This window comes from Crotalus tigris, unplaced genomic scaffold (assembly GCF_016545835.1).
Source record: "Crotalus tigris isolate CLP2741 ecotype Arizona unplaced genomic scaffold, ASM1654583v1 scf7180000023598.3388751, whole genome shotgun sequence".
NCBI lineage: Eukaryota > Metazoa > Chordata > Lepidosauria > Squamata > Viperidae > Crotalus > Crotalus tigris.
Window position 1 is genome coordinate 1153846 of NW_024100068.1, and position 25004 is coordinate 1178849.

Consider the following 25004-nt stretch of genomic DNA (forward strand, 5'->3'; position numbering starts at 1 on the left):
AAACATTTGAGGGGGGCACTAGATTTGTTACCCTCATGCTATTTATAGCATTTCTGATTCCAATTATTGAAAATTATTTTATAGATCAATCTTGATCATGCAGTTTATGCTCAGCATGGCTGTAAACTCTCCAGAGAAAGGAAATGCGATAAGGACTTCAGTAATTTGCCCCCAGTTTAATTGTACTTACACATAAGTTGCTCCTGGGTTCCAGAACCAGTGTGGTCTTCATTTCCCCCTCTTGGTTGAGGTGGCTAAGATAAAACAGCTGCTCACCCATCATTCTCTCCTTCATCATTTTGCGCACAGAATAGAGGCGGAACCGGAGGGCAAAGCTGCTCAGCATTTCAGGTGCCAACTTAGTGAAGGTCACCTTGTCCTTGAACATTGGGTTGGGGCCTTTCTGGACACTTGTCTTTCCTCGCTGTTTCTTGCTGGGCATCAGGACGGTGTGTACCTGCCAGGTACTTGCTCCACTGCGGTCCTTGTCTGGGATATCTTTAGCTTCAACAATAGTCACAACCAATTTCTGGCTTGATAGTTTGTAATCAAAAATGACATCTAAGTCACCACATCTTGAAATTGGCTCATAGGCACTAGTGTGAGCTGGAATGACACCTGCTTCTTCATGTTCCTTTAGCAAGAAAAATACAAAATTGGAATGTAATAGCCCCATTATTTCCTAAGATAGCAATTAAATAAAAAATTCAGAATGATGATTCTGGGTATTATCCAATTGCCAACAAGAAATGGGGGGGGGGGAAGCAAGAAGTCAAGAGGACACTTCTGCCTTTTTTGGTAGTGGAAAAGATAGAGAAAAAGAGGCAACATCTAGGAATTCAAAAGGAAAAATAGATAATGGACATGCGAACATAGCATGGCCTGGAAATCAGGGAAGAATGGGTAAGAGTTAGGAGCTTCAGAGAAATGGATGGTTATTTGTGAAAGTCAGGAGGCCAAACAGAATGGAGAGGGGATCTATACAGGGGAGTTACATATTAAGATCAAAGGACTGAATATGGAAGAGAAGTTCACATGTCAGAAGAAAAACCTCCATTATTGAAAAGATAAGTATGAAATATAAGTAAGAATTAAGTTTGACGAAAAGATTTTGGGACAAATTCTTGAATGCCATTTATTATCTGTACAAAAAGAAATGCATTACTGGGTTCTTGTTCTGCATAAAAAGCAGAATATTCCATTTCCATCTTCATCCCTTGTGAAGGCATAAACATATGTTTTTAGTCTTCTCTGGGCAGTAAATCTAAGCCTTTTCATGCTACAGATGACATCAAATCACACAAAATGTTTTCTTTGCTATTTTTAATGCGTTTTTCCAGACAGATTTATCTACCTTTCATCTAACCCCTTTTCTTCTTCTTTTTTAATACAAAGCACTACTTTTGATTTTAAAAAAAAGCCTATGAAAAGGGGGAGAGTCAGGTGCTTAGTTTCCTGAGTGTGTGTTTTCTGTTCAAAGGTGCTTTTTAATCTCAGATTAAAAAGGGTTGCCATAGAGACCTTTCCTTTCTATTTAAACATGCTGTGAAAGAACAGGATATTCAGGGAGCAGAATAGGTCTGCAGAAGGAATTTAAGGATTTACTCCTACAGCTGTTTTTCAGAACGCTTCTAGAGCACTGACGCAGAATATTTTATATATTATTCTTTTGCTGCTGGTCACTATTTCTCCTTTCAATTGCCTTGATTATATTTTTATTCAGAAAATGGCATGGAAGTGCCAGAAAGAAATATTAACAATGATGTTGATGATGGCCATGACAACTACTTGTTAATACTTCACCAGAGACAGGTCACCCACCATGTTTTGTATTCTGCCTGGTGCTCAGTACTCTATCAATTCTCTAATAAGAAACATAAAGTTTCTTATATCATTGGTTGCTACCCTGCAAAGTGGGCTGGCTGCATTTAGCTAGAAATCTCACATGGAATAGCTTGACTCCCGGAGTTGGGGTAGCTCCATCACTGGAGGTTTTGAAAAATAGACTGGACAACCATTTGACCAGGATGGTATAAAGTCTGCTGCCTTGAGCAGAACATTGGACTAGAAGACCTTCAAGCTTCCTCCCTTCCAGCCCTATGATTCTATGATCTATGGTACACAAGACTGATTTCACTAAAAAAAATGAGTTAAATCCTGGCTTGAACACCCTAAGAGTGCAGTCAATTGATGATGATGATGATGGTAATAATAATAATAATAATAATAATAATAATAATAATAATAAAGTTGGAGGGGCCCTTGGAGGTCATCAAGTCCAACCCCCTGCTCAGCCAGGAAACTCAAATGGCTGTCCAGTCTCTTCTTAAAAACTTCCAGTGTTGGAGCATTCACCGCTTCTGGAGGCAGGTTGTTCCACTGGTTAATTGTTCTAACTGTCAGGAAGTTTCTCCTTAGTTCTAGGTTGCTTCTCTCCTTGATTTATTGTTGCTTTCTGGAGTTTTTAAATAATTGCAATTATTCTTTCTGAACAGGCACTTGTTCAAAGTATTTCATGGATCCCGATTCCCACTGCATTAGCTATCCTGGATATACAGACTAATGCTGCATTTTGCTGGCTAAACAATGGGCTGACAAACAGACACAGAATTGGTCATGTCTACTTGTAAGACCGTGGTTGACTATAGGTGAATAACTAAGCTACTTATCTGGATGTGGAAAGAGTTGGAATCTTTAAAAAGATACCTGGGTGATTTATAATGAGAAATATTTCTGCCTGTGCTTGCCACAGAATACAACAAGGCATATACTGAGTTCGTTTAGTTAATGTTTATTATTGTCATAGGTCAGCACTGGTATGTATGTAAATCAGAGGGTACCTAAGGCTTACAGAACAAAATGCCACCTTGCTCAATCTTAGCCTTTAAACACAGTCAACTATTCTGCCTTTCAGCAAGAGGTACCAGAATAGAGAACAGTATTTTAAGTTTGTCCCTCTCTCTCTACTGGAGTTGGAGTCATTCTAGAAATATTTGCACTTCAACATATTATATGCAAAAATAAATGTGTGTATTAATTTCAAAATCTACTTGATAAAAAACATCCACCAAAGAGACCTAAAACAAGATGGATTTATGACATATCAGCAAGTATTACGGGGCCAATTGGCAAATAAAAGCTCAGGACCATATTGGTTGGAAACATGCAGAAGAAACCTTCATCCTACAGTGGATAGGCAATGGCTAAGATGATGATGATGAATTCCAAAATAATTCACAAATGCTGAATAGTTCCAAAAACAATACTTTTTCTTCGGGGAGAAAGATAGAATAAAAGTTAACATTTTGCTGAATGTCATCTTTAAAAAAGGCACTACTCATCCCAGAAAGGTTTTTGTACAAATATGTGAGATGAAAGAAAAAAGCAGAGATGAAGGTGGGCGAGTAGGATGGGGAGAGGTGGGGAGACAACATCTGCTGGACAAAACAGGCAATTATGGAAATGGCCCTAACATGTTATTTATACCTACATTGCCAAAGTGAGATTTCTATTTCTGATTAGGCAAAAGTCTGAACAGAGTTCAGAGGTGATGGGACCTTTTTAGAAAGTTAGAAAATGAGATGCAGCCTTTTACACCTGCTACACAATGTAGCTGGAGGGGAAGCACCCAGTACAGACAGACTGAAATGCAACAGAATGTAGATTTTTGAAGCAATTTTTCTACTTTGTACAGCCCAGTTCAGACATAATGGTTCCAGGGCAACATACTTTGCTGGAATGAGCACAGGAGATGAGGCTTAATGCTGCCTACTCCTTTTTTTTTTTTTTTCTTGTAGCTCTCCTGTGAGAAGGCGAATATACTAGCTTGTAAAATCACAATTGCTTGTGCTGTCCAAATGAGGAAACTGGCTGCTGAAAAATCAGGATGACAACTTTGCACTTTTAAAATATTGTTTACTTCATTTTGCTTGTCAAACTGCCTTTCCTCCAGAATTGCAAAGTAACATCCCTTCTCCATTTTCCCCCCCAGGTGGGTTGGGCTGAGATAGACAGACCGGCTGAAAGTTGTTCAATGAGTTTCTATGACCGAGGCTGGATTTCAACCTAGATCTTTCCAATTTCTATCCCAATATGTAACTACTGCACACAGAGAGGATGTGTATTATAAGGAGTAATTAATTAATATATAGTGACTTACTCAGAAAATTTTGCTTGAAGATTTTTAAAAAAGAGAGTATTTTTTTTTAAAAAAAACCAAAACTCCAAATGTCATTGCTGTCATCCTGCTCTACCTCATCTCCACTTCTCTGAAGCCAGACTGCCATAACACGGGGTGGGGATGGGGGAAGAGAGAAGGAGGGGGGAGGGGAGAGCCAACTCATGGGGAGAGAATAACCAGAAACCAAAACTATACCAAATGCCTGGCAGAAACATTGACCAGATGACAGCCAGGCCACAACTATGGGAATGGAATATGGCACATCACTGAGCCCAAGAATCAGAACTGTTAGCTAAACAATTTATTTGAATCCCACTGGGCACTAAATAGATAACGGGGGGAAGGGGTCTGGGAAAGATTTTGCATGCAAACCTCAGTTCTGGCTTTCACCTGGCTTGTAAGCACTTGTCTTTAGTAAAGCTATTCCTTTCACTTATGATGCAGTCAAAGGCTTTTCTTTTCTAAATGACTGAGTTGGGATGGGCCAAACATCAAAATCTTACTATTTCTAACAGAAGGACATCTATATTCATGGAGTGGGATGGGAGAAATTGTATCATCTTAATTCCACAACCAATTGAGATGATCGGAAGACAGAGAAATGAAGAGGGGGATAAGACTGAGGAAGAAGAGGATCAGCAGGTGGTATCTTTGTATAAATCATATGGGAGGGGCTTAAAATGAATGATTAGTTTCCTTCATTTTAGTTCAGCCCTTGAGATAAAAGCTTAGAAATAAGAAGAAGATGTAGATGAAGAACTCAATGAGGACCAAGTGATCAATTCCTTGTAGGTTCCTTTTTGTAAATCAACAGCCTGATCATGGGAGCGGATATTCAGAGTGGAGAGATGTGCAAGCCAATCAGCTGTCTGATGAGTAATTAAGGTCCTAAAAAACTAGATCTAAAAACAAAGGCATCAAAGATCGTACAACTATATGTTAGGGATGTAGTGGTTGCAAAGTATACAGAGATCCAGACTTGCTATGTTCGGTGCTCCAAACATAAGAAGATGCTTACTAGTCACAACCTTGGGCCAAGTTTTTTGCATGAACTGTCACAAACATTGTGATTATCACTGTCACTTAAAAAGAGTTGCGTCAAAACACTATAAAGCAGGGTAAGAATACCTTGTAGTACCCAGCAAAAAAACAATTGGAGAGCAAGTAGGCTGAAAAATAGTTTTTATCCCAGAGCTGTAACCATATTAAATACTACTGTATAGTGCAACATTGAAGTGCAATATTAAGGGCAGCGCAATAGTAAATAGAATGTGAAGGATGTCTGTATATAATGTATGTTTTTACTTGTGTTTTTTTCTTGTGTGTGATATGTACTGTGGACAGCACTTAATTTCATTGTGAGATACACAATGATAATAAAGTTATTCTATTCTATTCTATTCTATTCTATTCTATTCTATTCTATTCTATTCTATTCTATTCTATTCTATTAAGTACCTATGTGAACAATTCAGGCAGAATGGGTATTCATTTATCACAAGATGCCTGTGCAATATACAGGGGAGAGAAAGAAGGTACAAGACTAATTATATGGCACTCCCTGCTCTACATTAAAACATTTCAGAGGTAGTAGAATGCAACTTTCAAGATTTGCAAGTGAGCATCGCCCACTATCCAAAGGCTACCATACGAAGACAAATCATGCACTACAAAGATTGATTGTTTGAAGGTGGGAGAAACTTCAAATATAATTTACTAGATTCCCTGAATGGATTGCCCCTGTCACTATGTAGGACTCAACTCTCAGCATCCCTGACAGGAATTATAACATCCTGTTCTATTAAATTCTAACAAGCAAAACTGCTCTGTTAGCAATAAATGGAATGGAAACCACAGTAGGACAGAGAGATGGATTTTTGAAACTAAGAGGAGACCCTCTAAAATAAAATCTTAGTTTTCCATTACAATTTACAATTTGTACAGTATCAATTGCTCTTGTAGGGTCATTGTAGAGAAGAGCCAAATTTCATATTTTCTATATAGTCCAAGGGATTACAACTTGTCATGATCTTTAAGAATTCCCACTAGAGGTATGTAGCATAATATTTGGAACTACAGTTTGCAATAATGTCTAGAGAAAGGGATATGACTGTCAATTTAAGTTATCTGTACAGACACACTCAAGTAGTGAAGTTATTTGTCCATATGTGTATCAATTATTGCCCATCTGACCACAACTAGCCTACAAATTATGTATTTAGAAAGATAGTGCATGCAAAAGCAGCCCTTGCTAGCAAGACCCATGCACACTCTTATATAAAAATACTTTTTCTTACCTCTGGACTCCAAGCCAATGAGCTGTCAGTTTCCTCATTCCCTTCAAACCCTTGATTGCTGAAAGCTGTTTCCATTTCCAGACTCCCTTCAGTTTCTTGTCGGCTGAGGCTGGGTGTTGCACTAACATCCACCTCAGAGTCTTTTGGCTGTCCAGAGCCCCTGCTCTCCACCGCCACTCTTGAACTGATGGATAGAAGGTCATCTTCATGAGAAGACAGGTTGTCCTGGTAACTCAGGTGGCTAAACCCATCTAAATTAATGCATTTCAAAGAGAAAAAAAATTAGATAGATATACACACTCCAATTCAGGTTCCTGAAATTATACTACATAGATTGTGAATTCCTAGTATGAAATAAAAGTATTCCAGTTCAAAAAAGGTTCTGAGGGTTCGAAAGATTTCAGATTTAGTTATAATTAGTTAGTTATAAATGACAAGACACTGATGTCATTTAAAGGTATAACCATAGTTAGTCCCATACTTAGGAAGTTTGTTTCATATATACACTCCAGTGATTCCCTATGATGAACATCATAAAAACCTATTTTCTATAGCAAAGGTATGCATGTTTTTTCAAGCTGAGAGCTTGAAAAAGCTTGACTTGGTCTTTCATAGGCTTAGCCAGCATGCAGGGTCAATCCACAGAGGCTGGCAGAACTAAAACATGTGTAGATTTAATTAAAATAAATGACAGAATAGATAACTGCAGATTCAAATTTAAGTTTACAAATAACTTATATGTTATAGCTTTCTCCAATCCAAAGGCTCTGAGCAGGTTACTAAAAATATAAAACAATGAAATATAAACTACATTTCTCTAGATCAGATACCAGTAGTAACAAATTACAATTGAAGGCTTGGTGGAACTGAACCATCTTAAATAACTTCTGTAATGAAAGCCTTATGAAACTTTTGATAGTAAACTATTCCAAAATAATGGGACACCATAATTAAATGCTATTAACATGATCTTTCTCCAAATTATTAGTAATTTTAAGTGAGTGATTATGTGCCACCAAATCAGAGTTTACTCTTAGCAACCTCATGGACAGACCTACTGCCCAATAATTTGTTCCCAATGTGGCTTTTCAGGTCTTTCAACTGTGCACCCATTGCCACTGTAATCAAACTAATGTTTAAGAAGTTTAATTAACTGTATTAATGTAATTAGTGTAATGATTTCCCCCTTCCTTTATTAAAAATTACAATGGAAGAATAACTTTTAAAGGACTTCTGAAGGACCACAGTCAAGGCCCTTTAGAAAGCTAAGCGCCTAAATGATTCCTTCTACACTGCAATCCCTATATTCAGTAGAAAAATAAAAGGGAAAAGGAAGCAAAATTGGCAGAACCAGGAATAATAGAAATTGTTTCATGAAGTTCAGATGTGCTACTGAGATTTCCAAACATTTATAGAGCATTTCTTCCTCATTCAAATTTGCAAACGATTAAGTCTTCCTGAAGTCACCACTGCTTAACCAGTGTTTAACTGAAAATCAGCTCCAACCTATTTCCAGGTAACCAACCAACCAGACTGGCATCCTGCATACAATTTTCTATGTGAGAGTGAAGGTTTATTCTCCGAGCTTGCGGGTTGTTTTCTGAACATTTTGTTACCAGGTAACATCTAAACAGCAGAGTTAGGGGATCTCAGTGTCAGTGTTCTTTTGTTTATAAGGGCTTCAGGTGTGGGTGTGACAAGTGAGGGTCTGTGATGGGTCTTGTGATGGGTCAGGTGTGAGTCATCAGTGAGCCTGGTGATGGGTTTTGTGATAAGGAGGTTACATCACGTCAGGGTCATTGGGAGGTGAACTACTGGTGGGAGGGGGGCTTGCATGTGTTGGTTGAGATTCAGTGCTGTCTCTGGTTGGCAGTGTGGTTGATTTGGACTCTTACCCTAGATCCTCATCCTACACCTGAGCTACAAATATTCACCACTATTGCAGTTCTCTATGTGTTTGTCCAAAATCTGTCTGTTTGGAGGGCCATGGGATTTCCTTCCTACAAGAGTGCTGTAGGATGTTTTTCATTCCACTATGAAAGCTCCGGGCACCACTGATGTTGAACAGAACATGGTGTACATCACAGATTGTAGCTCTAATATAAGCAGTACATGTTTGATGTACACTTGGCACACATCAGAGCAGTAGGCTGGAAGACAGGTTTTAAAATTTAAAATAAATAAATAAAATGCAGTAAGCTTTCAGAATAGACGTGTTTCTCTAGTGAGAAATTATTTTACGCACTTCCCACACACAGCCTCCCCCAGCACACATATTCAGTGCTTTGCAAATCTGGCCTTCAGCCAGAATATCTGTTAAGCATTAAAATCTATTTGAAGGTTAAGAAATGTAATTCAAGGGAATCTACTGATTGCCTAAGGCTGTAATCCTATGCCTGCTCTTGGGAGCCAGTCTTATCCAAGCCAATGGGGCCTATTTCAGAATACAAATAATTCAGTTTCTTCTGAAAATGCTGCTGTGGAGTTGACTTAAAAGTTTATTGCAGGACTCCTCATAAAGAATTTCCAAAAGTTGAACTAGCTATACTAGAAATAGTCAGTGAGATATATTCCAAAGAGCATGGTACACCAGGTCCATCTTTTCCAACTTGGCATTTTCTTTCTGGAGGGTGCTAATTGGAGAAGTCTGATCTAAATTAGTATTTGTCAGCTTCAGCAACCTCAACCTCAGCATGCTGGTGGAGGGATTCTGGGAATTGAAGTTTACAGATCTTCAAGTTGTTGCATTTGAGAAAGGCTGGTCATTTAGATCAAGCAACCTGGTAAAAAACATCTTGACTCATTTTCTGAAGTTATATCTTAGGATCCCATGTCACTCACAGAGTTGTCATCAACAAAGACGACTCATGATCACAACTTAGCCTAAATTTTCTGTTGCTAAATAAGACAGTTGTTAAGAGAGTTTTGCCCCCATTTTTATGACCTTTCTTGCCACAGTTATTAAGTTAGTAACACGGTTGCTAACTGAATCTGGCTTCCCTGTTGACTTTGCTTGTCAGAAGGTCGCAAAAGTTGATCACATGACCCCAGTACACCCTCATAAATAAATGCCAGAAGCCAAATGTCTGAATTTTGCTCATGTTACCACAGGGAATGCTGCAAAGGTCATAAGTCACTTTTTTTCAGTGTTGTCGTAACTTTGAATGGCCACTGAACAAATAATTATTACAGTTTACCGAAGGCAAATGTTCATTATATTAGCCTATTAAGGTGTTAGATCAGTGATGGCAAACCTTTTAGAGACCGAGTGCCCAAACCACAACCCAAAACCCACTTATTTATCGCAAAGTGTCAGGGGCACATCTGCACTGTGGTGCCCTCGGGGGAGACAGGAAGGGACCTCTGAGTACCACCTCTGGCACGCAAAAACCAGGGGTGCAAAAGTAGGCCCCGTGTAGCAAGGCTTAAAAATGGCCGCTGCCACACTGCGGGGTGCAGATACAAGTTGCTGCACCATGCAAGAATGGGGCAGGGCTAGTGAGTATCACGCAGGCACTAGCCCCGCCCCATTTGCAGCATGTGCGTGCTCGCGGTCCCGTGCGCGCATGCACGCATGTAAAATGCTTCCCCCTCCCTTTTCTTCCAGTCCGCCAATCAACAATGGTTGATGACCTCTGCTCTACCTCTACTGGAGCTTGCTAGTTGGCCGCTTCACCTCCTTTGTGCTGGGTGGGGCTCCTGCTCTGGGTGGCGGTGGCAGCCTGATGGATCTGCTGCTGGCAGCGGCAGCGCGCGTGCCAAGAGAGAGGGCTCTGAGTGCTGCCTCTGGCACGCGTGCCATAAGTTTACCACCACTGTGTTAGATGTATTACGGGAGAAGTTAAGAAGCCTGTTTCCCAAGTACTATTTACCAAATACTCCTAAAAAGTATTTTTTAAATTTTTTTCCCCCATTTCATTTCTGAACTGATGTGTTGACTTCAGATTAAAATTATAAGCTTTTGATTTTATTGGCTTTTGTCATTTTTACTATTAAGGTTTGACTAATTTTAAGAGAGATTTAAAAGAGGTTTAAGAGAGGTTCAGCTGGTTGTGAGAAGAGGTCCATAGGCCTTCAACCCTGGAGCAGATTCTAGTCACGTTGTTTATTTATGCATATCCCTTGACTGAGCCAAACTGTCTATCTCTGCAATTTCCATTCATGTTTTTTTTTTGAAAGAGTTATAAAATACCTTCACTTTCAGAGGCCTCAGTACTGTATTCTTCATGATTTGACAACAAGCAGTTAAATTTTGGCCTGTGCTCCAAACCTGCTTGGATTCCTTTTTCCGAAACTCCTGATCGAAAGCTTTGTGAACGAGAAACTGAGATCTCAAACTGTTTAATCACCTCTTCATCACTGTCTGAGGATGTTGTCAGATCTTCATCATCCCCATAACTGCTCACTGAGAGAAAGAGAGACACACAGAAGATTGTGACAGCCCAGGAGGCAGAACGCAGTAGAACTTCATCTTACAAGCTCAGAAAGACAAAACAAGGCAGGAGCCACTGGATACAGAATCTCCAATTAGCTGTTTGTGTTTTATCAAGAGGTGTGCCACCCTCTGTTTGTGATCTTCATAACAACCATGAATGTTTCTTTTTTTTTTTACTCCTCCTCTCCCTAGTTGTCATTCCATTTTTTTCCTTCCAAAGAAGAGGATACTGGTGTTTAATATTTGTGATGTTTCATTTGTTTTATTTGAAGTAGTTGATTTTCTAATATCTCAATCATTATGAATAAATGTACACCTGTAAGGGTTTTCTACTCATCAACTTTATCCTGAATGAAGATGTTAAATGCTACAGCAAACAAAGAGGAAGGATTCACATTAAATCCCTCAGACAAGCAATGACATTAACTCTGCAGCTGAAAAGGCAAACGTATTAACTGTAAATCAGACTCTTCTCAACCTTGCTCCCTATATCCTCCACAATGTTCATATGAGCCATACGTGATGATTTAAAATGCTATTTGGCTTAAATATTTATTTATCCATCACTGTTATTAATATTTTAAACCCAGTACAAAGTGCTGTAGGAATAGGAAAGGAAATATTTATTGGAGATCAATGATTATCATCTGAACTTAATTACAAATGAAAAAAGCCTCCCCAGCTATTCCAATTGGAAAAGGATAAGGTATATTCATGTCATAAATGAACCTGGACAGGGTTTCAAGATCAGCTGCAATACTCCATATTAATTATTTCTGTCTGCTATCAATGTATTGGATACAGACAATAAAATCCCTGCATAGAAAATGCCATTAAAAGTCCCAACTTCTTTGCTACTTGGTCAAAGTCATAATTTTGATGATCACCAGATTCACTTTCTGAATGTAGTCAGTCAGTTGAAAGCTCTGCGAAAACTTTGACCTGGGGCGATAGTCACTGTGAAATCTCATGCTCCTATTGATTAAGGCAGCAGAACTGATGGGATTGTGAAGAAAGCATGCCTGATAGATCTCCAAGTCTGCTGGGCCACTAAAGAGAAGGCAATCTCATATGCCGGATACAGAAATACAGTAAGGCTAACAACATATTTGTGCAAAAGAATATCAAGCCCTCAAAGACATGGCTCCATATTCTTTGCATATACTTTTGACAATACTGAAAAAAAAATCTGTGTTGCCAGAGCTGTATTCCTGTATCCTTAAAAAAAAAAGGCAGCACAACATAGTAACACACTAGACAGCTGGTGTATTCAAATGCATCTGACAGTGTGTGTGTATGTGTGTGAGAGAGAAAAAGAGAGAGCACGCACACAAATTGTCACTTATATCCACCACTCCCCCACCCCAGCAGTTCCCAAAGGAAAGATTCCTCCTGTTGTTTGCCTGGATGCAGATGGCAAAAAAAAAAAAAAAAAAAAACATCAAGAAGTGGCACACTATTTTTTTATATCAATTAGTAGATGATGGTGTTGAAACACCTGCTCTTTCATAGCCAAATTTGTAAGCTTAGCTCATACCTCAAACTCACTCTAGAAATACCTCAAAGCTTAGGGATGAGGCTGCAGGCATAGAAAAGTCAAGCATTTGCAAGCCTAAAATAATGTAGCAAAAGCTTCAATGTCAAAGGTACAGATAAAAAATAAAAAAATAAAAAAGTTACAGTTATAAATAAAAAACTTTTTTAAAAAAGTTACAGAACTGGTCTTATACTAACTAGGCACAAGAATCCAAGCTCTATCTATTAACAGAGAAAGCCTCCTTCTAACTTCCATACCCATGCATTTCGTGTATGTGCATACTATATATAGATGTGAGTATATACAGGGTGAAGGTATCAGCCTCCTTTTGTTTTCACTTTATTTTACCCTATCCATAATGCTAGATAATAATATTGTCTTGGCTCTCCTTATGTAACTAATCTCCCTTCCCCGTAGACAGAGGTCAAATTTATAAATAATTACTGTAATACTACTTATGTTTCCCACTGAATATGAAAAAGAAAAATAAGGATTTTAAAAAAATTTATATGTATTCCGTCTTTACTATTTTTAGAAATAACTCAAGGCAGCAAACATATCCAAGACACATTTCTCATCCTATTTACCCAACAACAATAACAACTGTGGGAGGTGGGTTAGGCTGAGAGTGAGTTACTGGCCCAAGGCCACCCAGTTGGCTCTTGTGGTTAAGGAAAGACTTGAAGTCACGGTTTCTTGCTTTCGAGCCTGGTGCCTTAACCACTAAATCAAACTGGTTCATGCAGAGAGCTACTGTAAGTATTTAGATTTATGCAGTTGGATATAATACAAATTAATGAAGAAAATAATTGAAAACATTGCATAAACTTTCTGGCTTATGGCTTACTATAATGGGGAACCTTAACCACTGTGATTTATTCAGCACACCATGTTAAATACGTTGTGGCTTAATGTGGATGATGAATGGCGTAAGGTGCTCAACAGTTGTTAGCTAAAATGGGAATATATTTCCATTCCTTCATTTCTTGGATTTTATTCTGTCTCAATGAATTAAAAAAAAGGAAAAATCAAACATGGTGTTTAAGGTAAAAGCTACAGTTTCCTACAATTAGCCACTAGAGCAGGGGTAGGCAATCTTGGCTCTTTTATGACTTGTGGACTTCAACTCCCGGAATTCCTGAGCCAGCATGGCTGGCTAGGAATTCTGGGAGTTGAAGTCCACAAATCATAAAAGAGCCAAGGTTGCCTACCCCTGCACTAGAGGAAACAGGGTAGTAGGTTACTTAATTCTTTTGTTTGATCTACAAAGGTTTTTATTTCACTCTTAAGAAGTATATCTACTGCATGGCCATGAACCTAAACCTAACGTTCACTCAAAAGATTGCAGATGACACCAACAGGGTTTCAGTAATATAAGCTTCCTTACAGAACCATTGAAAATATTACCACTATGGCATAAATGAGATTTGTTGTTCAAAATCTGTCAATAAATAAATATGGTCAATCCTTTCATTTCCAACTCTTTGGGAAGTAAAGAAGTCACTTCCTTAGAGCACATATGTGTATTCTGAAGACACACTTCACATGCTGGCACTTATTTCCATCAAATTCTCCTCCTCCTCCTCCTCCTCCTCCTCCTCCTCCTCCTCCTCCTTCCCCCTCACATCCTTTAGTGCCCAGATGACTTTCTGTCCTGACTTTGATGTATAGTATTGCAAAGCATCAGCTTCCAGTATAGATTTTATTTCTTGAGATCCATAGGAATGAACTTGGAAACTAAACATTGTAAATGCCAATAATCTGTTATTTTTTTGTTTGTTTGTTTGTTTACAAGTAGGTCCCTCCATATGAAAAGAAAGAACAGTTGGGTAGATATGAGTCTAGAATCTAGAGATAGTGGCAAGGAACAACTACGTTGCAGGAATTCTATAGCAACAAAAGCCTCAGGATTAAGGGACTAAGCCTGGAAAAAATTAAGAAAGGGATTTTTGTTGTAAAACTAGTTGCTATGTGGGCACATAATGTGCATTTCATTCTGTAACTGTGTAAGTAGCATTGAGTGTTGTTGTTTTTTAAAAAAAATACATATAATTAATCAAAGATAAAAAGTTTATAATTGCTTTACTATAGGTGTACGCTGGCTATTTCAATAGAAGGGATGTCTCTGAGTGGGCTTTTTACTGAAGGCACATGGCCTGTAAGATCCACCCATAGAATGGCAAACAACTGAGGACTTCCTGGCATGTGTGGCTAGGAAGTAAAGAATTAGGGGAATCTACCAATTAGGGACCATGTTAAACATGGTCTGGATAGAACATGTTATAATTTAGAATTTTAAGCCTCCCAGAGTCTCTTGGCTGAGATGGGAGGCTTATAGAAGATAGATAGATAGATAGACAGATAGATAGACAGACAGACAGACAGGATATACAGATGATTCTACGTATCCTGTGAAAAGGATTCTGTGTGCATGAAGACAAAAGAAAGCAATCAATTTAGGAAGGGGAAGGAAGGAAGGAAGGAAGGAAGGAAGGAAGGAAGGAAGGAAGGAAGGAAGGAAGGAAGGAAGGAAGGAAGGAAAGAAGGAAGGAAGGAAGTATACTTTATTCTGCTTTGCACCATGAGTCTACTATCTCAGTAATGATTATAATAGTCTTTGTCCAGTTCTTGAGTATTGTGGAAGCTGTAATTCAGTCTCTAAGTTGGTTTGATTGTGAATTGCATTGGTTTGATTGTGAATTGCATTGGTTTGATTGTGAATTGCATTGTTACAGCCTTGTATTATGTATTTTCCACATAACATACATGCATCTACTGGAGAAGAGATTGTCCTGGGCAAGAGGTAGTTGGCAAGAGAAAACATATTTTAAACAATAGAAATGCAGTATTGCTTGAAAGTCACTGAAAGGGAGTTAAGAAAGTTCATTCTAAGAGAACCACTAGTGTAGTTGGTGTAGTCTTTGAGTAAAGAGAATGGAAGGATTAAACAAAATAATATATACAATCAGAAATGTTTAAAAGAATGAAAGAGCTCTTGGTCCTGGTCTAATTCAGAGAAAGGATGTAAAAAAAGTTTGTGTTAACAAGCAGCTCTATGTCAATTAGCAAGATACACTAACCAAGAAAACATTGTTAACAAATATAATTAAGCCATAACCATAACAAAACTTTATTAAGTTATTCCCATCAAGTAAAGTAAACTTTGAAGTAAACTGAACTGGCAATCTCAAGAAGCTTCTAATTATCAAAAGTACAAAATATTGTTTGCTTCTTGCTGAAAGTTAATAGCTCTGAACCATCTGTTCAACCAAATGTATTTTCTGCTTCCATATAAGAATTTTAAAGAAGCAGTTGATAATTCAGTGGATCCCAGAATTATCATATACTTCTGACTGATGGCAGCAGTACAAAAAAAAATCCTTTTTAGGTGCTATGGAGAAATTGTAGAAACTGATAATGTAGAAATTAACAACAAAAGAACTCACAACTGCTGCTTTCAAGATTAATGGTGTCAGCCATGAATCTGGAACAATCATTCTGCAATAGGTAACTGGATGATTGATCTGTAGGAAGTGGGAGCACTTCTCCTGAATTTCATAGCCAGCAAGTTCTCCCAATCCTATCAGAGATACCACAGGATAAACTTGGGATCTCATAACTCTCAAGCAAGTGTGAAGATTAGAAGGACCAAGATCAGGTGCAAAGAAGGTGAGAATAGACAGGCCAATACAATAAGGATGCACAAGAAATTATTGGCTCTTGCTCATTTAGGAAACAGAGCCGGAAATGTACTGTAATATTTGAACCTGGAATATATAACTCTCTATATAGAGAGGTTTGACACTTAGAATTATAATAGGTAGTAATGTATGAATATTTATGGAAACCATCTCCTGATGTAAAATGTGTGCATAGACTGTGGTAGCATCTGGCTGACCTTGGCAACCTGCAGAAAGCTAGGAAGATTTGGATTTGGCTAGTATTTGGCTGGAAACCCCTAGGAAACAATGGATGGAAATTAATTGAGGACAGAAGCAACATAGAACTAAGGAGAAATTTCCCAGTGAGAACAATTAACCAGTGGAATGGCTAGCTTTCAGAAGTTATGTGTGCTCCATCACTGGAGGCTTTAAAAAGAGATTGGATAGCCACTTGTCTCGAATGGTATAGGGACTCCTGCTTGAGCAGAGGGTTGGACTAGAACAGGGGTCTTCAAACTTGGCCCTTTTATAACTTGTGGACTTCAACTCCCAGAATTCCTCAGCTAGTGTGCCTGGCTGAGGAATTCTGGGAGTTGAAGTCAACAAGTCATAAAAGGGCCAAGTTTGAAGACCCCTGGATTAGAAGATCTCTGAAGTCCCTTCCAACTCTGTTATTCTGTTAAATATCACTAGGTCTACCTTGGTAGTTTTAAAAAAATGGAAGAAAGCAGTGATAAATTCCAGCCATTGCTATTGTGATGAAAAGTGTGTAGATTTTTCAATGTCATAATCAAGAACACAGTTGGTCTTCAAGGCAGCTTTAGCAACTACTATACCTGTATGTCAATTTGCAGAAAGCTAAGGGCTGCGGGTATTTTTATGGCTCATATATCACAGAGATTGGTTGACCAGACAGTCGAATTGCATTTCCAGCTACAATTGCAACTGAAAGCTGGTGTAATATCATCAGTGATCACACAGACTTTTGAATGTACAGTGCAAGCTTGCATTAACCCAAGACCATACTTTGCTTTGCACATGTATATGACAGCGTAAATGTTGGTTTAGTCTATGCTTAGATGGACTGTGCATTCCTTTACTATTTTAACTCAATACCTGCACTGAAGATGTCCATGTTTTGATGTGTCTGATGTATGTCCATATCCACAAATACACATCACTTGCATTTTTTCTAGTGTAAACATTTTCCTGAGAGTAGGCAGAGAAATATTACTTAGCTCTCTTTAAAAATGAAACACTCTTGAAAACTGCAAGATGATTTTTCTGAGCTCAGAAAGAGAGAAAATATTAGGAGTTAAACATAGCATTGGCACTTCTAAACTATCTCCAAATATTCTAGATTTTATGTTCCTCCTTTATTCAAGCACAGGATGAAAATTGTCATAATAAGATATTTATTCTCCTGTTTCCTCCTGCCCCTTCCCAAAATGAAAATCATGTACATTCAGTAAAGTGTATTCTGGACTAAGAACATAAGGCTTCTTTGCTTTTTCATCAACAGCAATTACTTGATGAAGAGCATGTCTATTTTCTTCTCATAGTTTACTATTAGCAAAAGGGTCCTTTTGTGATCTACCAGAAGTGCTTCTATGGCAACAAAAAGCATTCAAGTATTGCTCTTGTTTTGTGTCAATTTATCATTAAAAGCCTTTATTATATTTTTGGGGGAGCTGGGTGAAAGATGGTACATTAAGACTAAAAGTGGAGAAAGCAACATCCCCCTCCCCCCCAAAAAAAGCAGCAATAAAAAAGCGAAAACAGACACAGACGAAACTCCACTGAACCGGAAAAAAACCCCACAAAACCCCACACTAAGAGAACTATTTACAATTTTGAGGCAGGAGAACACATTTATGGGCCAGGGATGTTACCAAATGTTATGCACCAGACCACCAGACCTCAGCTTAGCCTTAGATAATCATAAAGACTCTTCTACTGAGTTTTCATATGTTTGGTGTTTGAAAGAGAATTTAAAGAGTAGGGATTAAATATTAAAGGTAGCCTTCCCCAACCCCGTCCTCTCCAGATGAGGAGGGGTATCAATACCTAGCCAGCATGGTCAAATTTTCAAATTTGAAATCTTCCACATCTGAAAAACATCAGGTTGGGAAAGATAGAGGAGATAGAAGCTTCATTTTTAGAGTCATTCCTTCTGTATTTAGGAACAAAATATGTTAGATATTAAGTTTATGCATGTGCTCAGTATACAAATATTAACTAATGACTAACAGCAACTTTTCTCCAGTGGTAAATGGCAGCCACTGTGGGAAAGTATGTTTCCAGCTGCATCAAAGATTTGCAGTTTTGAGAATGGATCTGAAGAAAATAAAGTCTGGTTTAACAACAGTGGAACAAAGCAGTTGTTTTAATCAACCCGGCACAGGTTAGATATGAAATTAATAGATTGAAGTCGGTGGCATCAGAACAGTATATCATCCAAGTATCAGCTATGCTCATTTGTCACATTTAATTGCACTTTCAAAAAAGTAACAATATGAAATGAGAAGTATTTACAGTATGCTGTTTCAACAGAATTTATATGGAGTTCAGAACCCTGAAAGCAAATTTCTTATTTATGTCCAGAAAAGAGATTTGGTCAAAGGTGAAAATATCTTCTCTCTCAATTCCTTACTGGACTTAAGGAGAACTGGTTCTGTTTTCAGGTACAAGACAATTCCAATGCAATGAAGTCATGTGAAGTTCAAGGAGTATTTCAAGCTTCATGTGAAGAGCTACAATTTTTCCAATACTTTCAATATTCACGTTGAAATAACTTCTGAGACACATGAAAGGAAGTCCAGTCTCTAGTACTACAAACATGGAATAACAAGTGATAATTGAAAAGTACTTCTATGATGGAAGATTTAAAAAACAGAAATTGCTTTATGAAGGTATCAAAATTGTAGGAGTATTCCATCAGAGTTGAGAATGGATATATATTTATGTTCAATATACTAATAAACAGGGCTTAATTAGCAGTGATTGCATACTTAAGGATTATCTCTTAAAAGCACCTAGAACTTCAAATAGAAGCAATTTAAGTCAGGTATATTATCCATGTGGATACAGGTAGACCCAAAAGTGCTTTTTCCAAAAAGCAATTGCACTTTCTTGGGTTTTTTCTTTGAAAACATTTTGCAAAATGAGAAGCAAATCTGAGAAGCAAAGGTCTCTAAAACTGTTTTGGGCAAGGCTCTCTGAAGATGTTTTCCATAACTGCCACTGAATGTCTACCTGATAAGCAGTATTTGAAGCCCACTCCCAAAAAAACATGTATAACATATGTATATTTACATACAATACAGAGAATGCAACGTATTTCTTAGTTTCTCCTCCAATCTGTGCTCTGAAGTCCTAAGATTTTGTGTATACAAATAGCCTCAAGTTACGACTAGAATTTGCATTGCTAAGTGATGACAATTCTGGTAGTTCCAATTGCCATCATTAACTGAATCCCACAGATCATTAGGCAAGGACCAACCCCAATCCAAGCCATTCCCAGCTTAGACCCTCCCAGCCCCAAGCCTTGGTAAGATAAGAAAGTGAAAATTAAGCCCCTTAGGTCCCATTGTAAAGGGTCTAATATGAATTGTCTGCTGTGAGACTTACACACAGGATATCCTGATCTTCACTAAATGTTGCAAGAAGAGAAGAGGCACATCGTTTGGTCTGTAACTTGGTAGATTAATTTCCTTCATAGCAAATTGATAAATGGGAATTTTCTTTCAAAGCCTTATAATAGCTCAAAGAGTATACAAGATCTTCCAAATATTTTTGGATCATAAACATTTTTCAAGGTAGCCCAGGGTTTTCTGAAAAAAAAGCCCATTTCTTGTATAGTTTCAAATTGTAGGGTGTAAGGTGCACTGAAAAACTGAACTCTTAACCTCTGCTTCTCAAAATTCAGAACATGAAGCCTGTCTAAACGTACAGATGATCGGTCTTGCAAATGGAAGATCATCTACACAAGCAAGTGCAATGCTGTCAAAGGAGAGTAAAAACTTACCATCCCAGCTACATGAAAGACTCTTAATTTGCTTGGAGTGGAGATGTTCCTCCTCCTCAGGGATAGTGGGGAGAGTTTCCATAGCTTGATAACTCTTGTAACTTTGGTAGACTCCAAGGGAGGAATCCTCAAGGCACTCCTCTGAGGAGTCAGGGATGGTTCTTTTCTGCTCAGGCCAATACAAATCAAGATCTGATGATTCAGGTGAAGCAAGATCTTGACAGGATGATGAAGAATGATGAGATTCCTCACTCTCCTGACTTGAAGTACTGTCATCATCAGAACCTATAGAGTAGCGTTCATAAAGCCCATCACTGTCTTCTAAATCCTCATCTTTCCCATCAAATCCATTTTGATCTGGTTTGCTTCCCAGATTATTCAAAGAAGAAGATAAGGATTCTCCTGCTTGCTGTAAAGCCTCATAGACTCGAGATATCCAGGAGGAAAATGGCTGGAAGAAGCTTAGGACATCCTCTGAAGCCATACTTTTTATATATTTAATGAGCAAAACCTGTGATGGTCATAAATTCCAGCTGTTCCTCTTTGCCAGTGTATCAGATTCAATGCTCTTTGAGCTACAGAATAAGCATTACAGGGAATTAGTTTGAGTCATCTGTTCTTCTTAACAATCATCTTTGTTAATCACTAAATCAAGCTAAGAAGATAGAACCAAGAAAAAGAAGACCCTGGGCAGTATTTGATTTTACCTTAAAAGCATCAAAGTAATAGTAGATTATGAAAAATGCTTGTAAATCTCACCGCACATATGAAAGGTTCTAGAGTCAAACCCTTGCAAATCCAGAAAGGTGCTAACAAGCTATCTTGATGGGTTATTGCACATCTATGTAGATAATAAGGAGACAGGAGGCACTTATGATTAGATTAATATGACAGATTCATCCTAAGTGGCAAGCACAGCTAAATCAAAATGGCTGGAATAAATCCTGAATACAAATCATTGGAACACTCAATAGTTTTGTATTGCTATTTGATAAAAGAAAAAGATAAAGTACCTATATCAACATCTTGTTAAAATCTTGCAGGAGGAACAAAACAAAACTTCTAAGCATCAAACTATTTCTTGCTATGCCTATCCTTATGGATACAACTTATTAAGTCACCCAAGCTGTCAACTCCTATTATGAATCCAGTTTGCCTGCAGCATTTGTAGAACAAAGTTATTTGCAGCCAAGCAGCTGAGATTATGACAGCCCTTGCACAGATGTAATTCAACAGACATTTACAATTGATATTGAATAGACTCATATTTTGTATTAAGTCATGATTTATCTAACGATGGTTTATAAACCATAATAGCTGGATTCACATGATATCTGCTTAAAGATTAAGACGTTTAATACACTTTACTGAAAAGTGGTAGAATGAAACTCACTAATAGAATACAAAGACTGATGAATATAATTTATATAAAAGAAACAAGCCAGACAAAAGGAAAGTGAGGAATATTGGCATTATATGTGAAGGAAATAAATGTTATATATTAAGATCCAGGAATCTGAATGTAATTTGAGGGTCCAGATGAGAGCATCTGGATAAGAATACAAAGAAAAGGAAACAGCAAATATATTATTGTGAAATATGTTAATTGTTATGCTGAACAAACAATCTAGAGTCTAGTCATTGCCCTCCTTGACCAGGATGTAAGATGTAACAATAATAACGGGGCCCTCAACTACCTGGACCCTTCATCTTCATCATCATCATCATCATCACCACCACCACCACCACCACCACCACCACCACCACCATCACCACCACTACTACTACTATTCAAAAGTACTTATTCAACAAACATGTTGTGTGAGTATATCATTCACTAATACAAATTGGATTCCTAATCCCTTATTCTTTTCTATAGCCATTGATAAAATAAGTCCCAAGTTTGAAAATATTCTGTTTCTTCTTTTGAATTGCATTAAAAAATCAATAAAAAATTTTAAAAAACAAAAAAGGATCTGACTATCTTGGTGGATCCCAAACTAAAAATGACCCAACAGTGTTATGCAGCTGCAAACCAAAACCAAGCCTCGGTAGCATCAACTGAAATACTGAGCCAAGATCAATAACAATTATTATTAATCTCTATTCTGTGTTGGTAAGCCCATACCTAAAATATTGCATCCAGTACTGAGTGTCACTAACAAACTGGAGCATGTCCAGAGGACAGCAATCAAGGTGATAAGGAGCCAGGAAGGAAAACACAATGAACTTTTAGAAGCATTTCAGTATGTTTTAGCTTTGAAAAAAAAAAAGATGGAAAGGCTTGATAGCTGTCAATATTTGAGGCTTTCATGCATATGAAGATGGGAAAATCTCTTAAGAATTTTTCTCTAAGATAGGGCAAGAAACAATAGCTTATAAGGCAGTAGATTTTGGTGGGACATCAGGAAAAAAAATTGGTACAAGTTGTTTAACAGTGAAACAGACCACCCTAGGAAGTAATGCACACACCTTTGCTGGAAGAGTTAAGCACAGGTTGGTTAGCCATACCATTATTGTGGAAATATATTCTTCCACTGGGTAGGAACTGTATTAAATTATCTCCCAGTTCCTGTCCAGCCCTTACAGTCTGTGATTACATGCATAGAGAACTACAGAGATGACCTTCAAGAAACTATGCAGCAACAATAAAAAAGACATGCTTTAACCCCAGGAAATGAATAAAAATAAAGAAACTCAGACTGTTGCATCCTAATTCCCTGGGGCTTAAGAAAGAGAGGTAATTAAAAGAGCCTGTAGCAATAAAGTATAATAGACAAACCTGTAGAGTCTATTTCATGACCTAAACTATTTCAAAGGGTTGACATAGTATGTTGCATGAACTTGTTTGTTATATGGGTTTAAATATCTATCTGTTGCTAAACCAGTACATCAGCCAAATCATTATGTCAACATTATCTAATCAAGACTAGTTTATATTCTAAATCTATGTTTCTTAACCTTGCCAACTTTAAGGCATACAGATTACAACTCCCAGAGTTCCCCAGTAGTATGACCAGCTAGGGATTTCTGGGAGTTGAAATCCACATCTTAAAATTGTCTAGGTTCCTGCTCTAGTCCTATTCAAGACCGCATTCTGCACATCTCTGTAAATAACAGGCTATTTTGAGTGCTGTGCTTTGGAGCATGCAATGCTCATCTTGCACACATTGGCAATGATAAAAGCAGCTGCATCTTTTTCCAGGATCACATGACTGCCCTTGACAGCTGCAACACCATGCCAGAGAAATACCCATTCGGTCTAAGGGTCTGCCAACAATGCTACCTCATGCAGTTGCCAAATTACAGAGGTGACTATTCCAAGACCTTTTCCATACATACCATTAGCAAAGCAAAAATGAGCTCCATTCTATACCTGGATGGTTGCTGGTTCTGATAAACCATTTGCATCTGTTAAATTTCTTTCTATTACTTTCAGCCTATTTCTCTAACCTTTCAAGATCACACTGAATCTTATTTCTAGGATATTAGCCATCTCACACAATTTTGTGACAATTGATATACCTTCAAGCTCTTCATCCAAGTCATTAATAAAAATATGGAAGAACTGAGTGCCTTTTCTTTGGTTACATATAGTTTAACATTCTACCTCCTAAAGAGTCACAGCAGATACTAGCACCTAGCAACCTTAGCTGAGTTCAAAAGTTATACAGAGCTAGCTGTAGACTGGGACACTACTAGAAAAATCCTAGGGCTATAGGCAAGATTGGAAAGGGGGAAAAATCGTATAAGAATAAGAGGGCAGTACCTAGCCCAGTGGTGGCGAACCTATGGCATGGGTGCCAGAGGCGGCACTCAGAGCCCTCTCTGTGGGCATGCGCGCCGTTGCCCCAGTCCTAGGCCTTCAGCTGGGTTTTATAAAACCTTTTTGCTTTAGGCCTCTGCCATGTGCAAAAAAAAAAAAAGGTTCAATCAATCAATTTCAACTTCTCGCGGGAAAAAAAAAGATCTTGCAAAGTTGGAATTGATTGATTGAACTTTTTAGTCCCACCCAGTCTGCCATGCCTACCCAATGGGCCACACCCACCCAATGGGCCACACCCACCCAGCACCTGACGATGCATAAGTGGCTTTTGGGTTGCAGTTTGGGCACTCGGACTCTAAAAGGTTCGCCATCACTGACCTAGCCCCTTTATAATAATAATAATAAAGTTGGAAGGGACCTTGGAGGCATCTAGTCTAACCCCCATAGTGCCCAATGTTCAGGTCTGTCAAGATCCTTCTGTATCTTAAGCCTATCTTCTGGAGTTTTGGCTATTCCTGCCAGCTTGGTGTCATCTGCAAATTTGATGAGTTCCCCATCTATACCCTCATCCAAATCATTGATGAAGATGTTGAAGAGCACTGGGCCCAGAACAGAGCCCTGGGGCACCCCACTACACACTTCCATGTAGATGCGATTCCATTGAGGATCACACGCTGAGTATGGCCGGTCAGCCAGCTATGGATCCATCTGGTGGTGATGCTGTCTAACCCGCATTTTTCTATCTTATCAAGAAGTAGGTTGTAGTCTACTTTATCAAATGCCTTACTGAAGTCCAAGTCAGTATATCCACAGCATTCCTCTGGTCCACTAATTTTGTCACCGGGCAAAGAATGCAATAAGATTTGTCTGGCATGATCTGTTTTTAACAAATGCATGATGGCTTTTGGTAATGACTTTGTTTGCCTCTAGGTGTTCGCTGATTCATTATTTGGTTATCTTTTCCAGAATCTTCCTAGGTTATTGAGGTCAGGCTGATAGGTCTGTAGTTTCCTGGATCCATTTTTTCCCCTTTTTTGAAAGAAAATATCAACATCTTCATCAATGATTTGGATGAGGGGATAGATGGGGAACTCATCAAA

The 25004-nt window shown here is 38.2% G+C and overlaps 1 protein-coding gene across 1 annotated transcript in view; it reads right to left on the bottom strand.

The window, feature by feature from the left end:
- SYT16 (synaptotagmin 16) overlaps nucleotides 1-25004 on the bottom strand; it is a 103155-nt gene that overhangs the window by 13226 nt on the left and 64925 nt on the right. The window contains 5 exon segments of the mRNA XM_039319489.1: nucleotides 191-634; nucleotides 6478-6728; nucleotides 10670-10882; nucleotides 20139-20630; nucleotides 20633-20713. Coding sequence (XP_039175423.1) covers nucleotides 191-634; nucleotides 6478-6728; nucleotides 10670-10882; nucleotides 20139-20630; nucleotides 20633-20713 — 1481 coding nt within the window.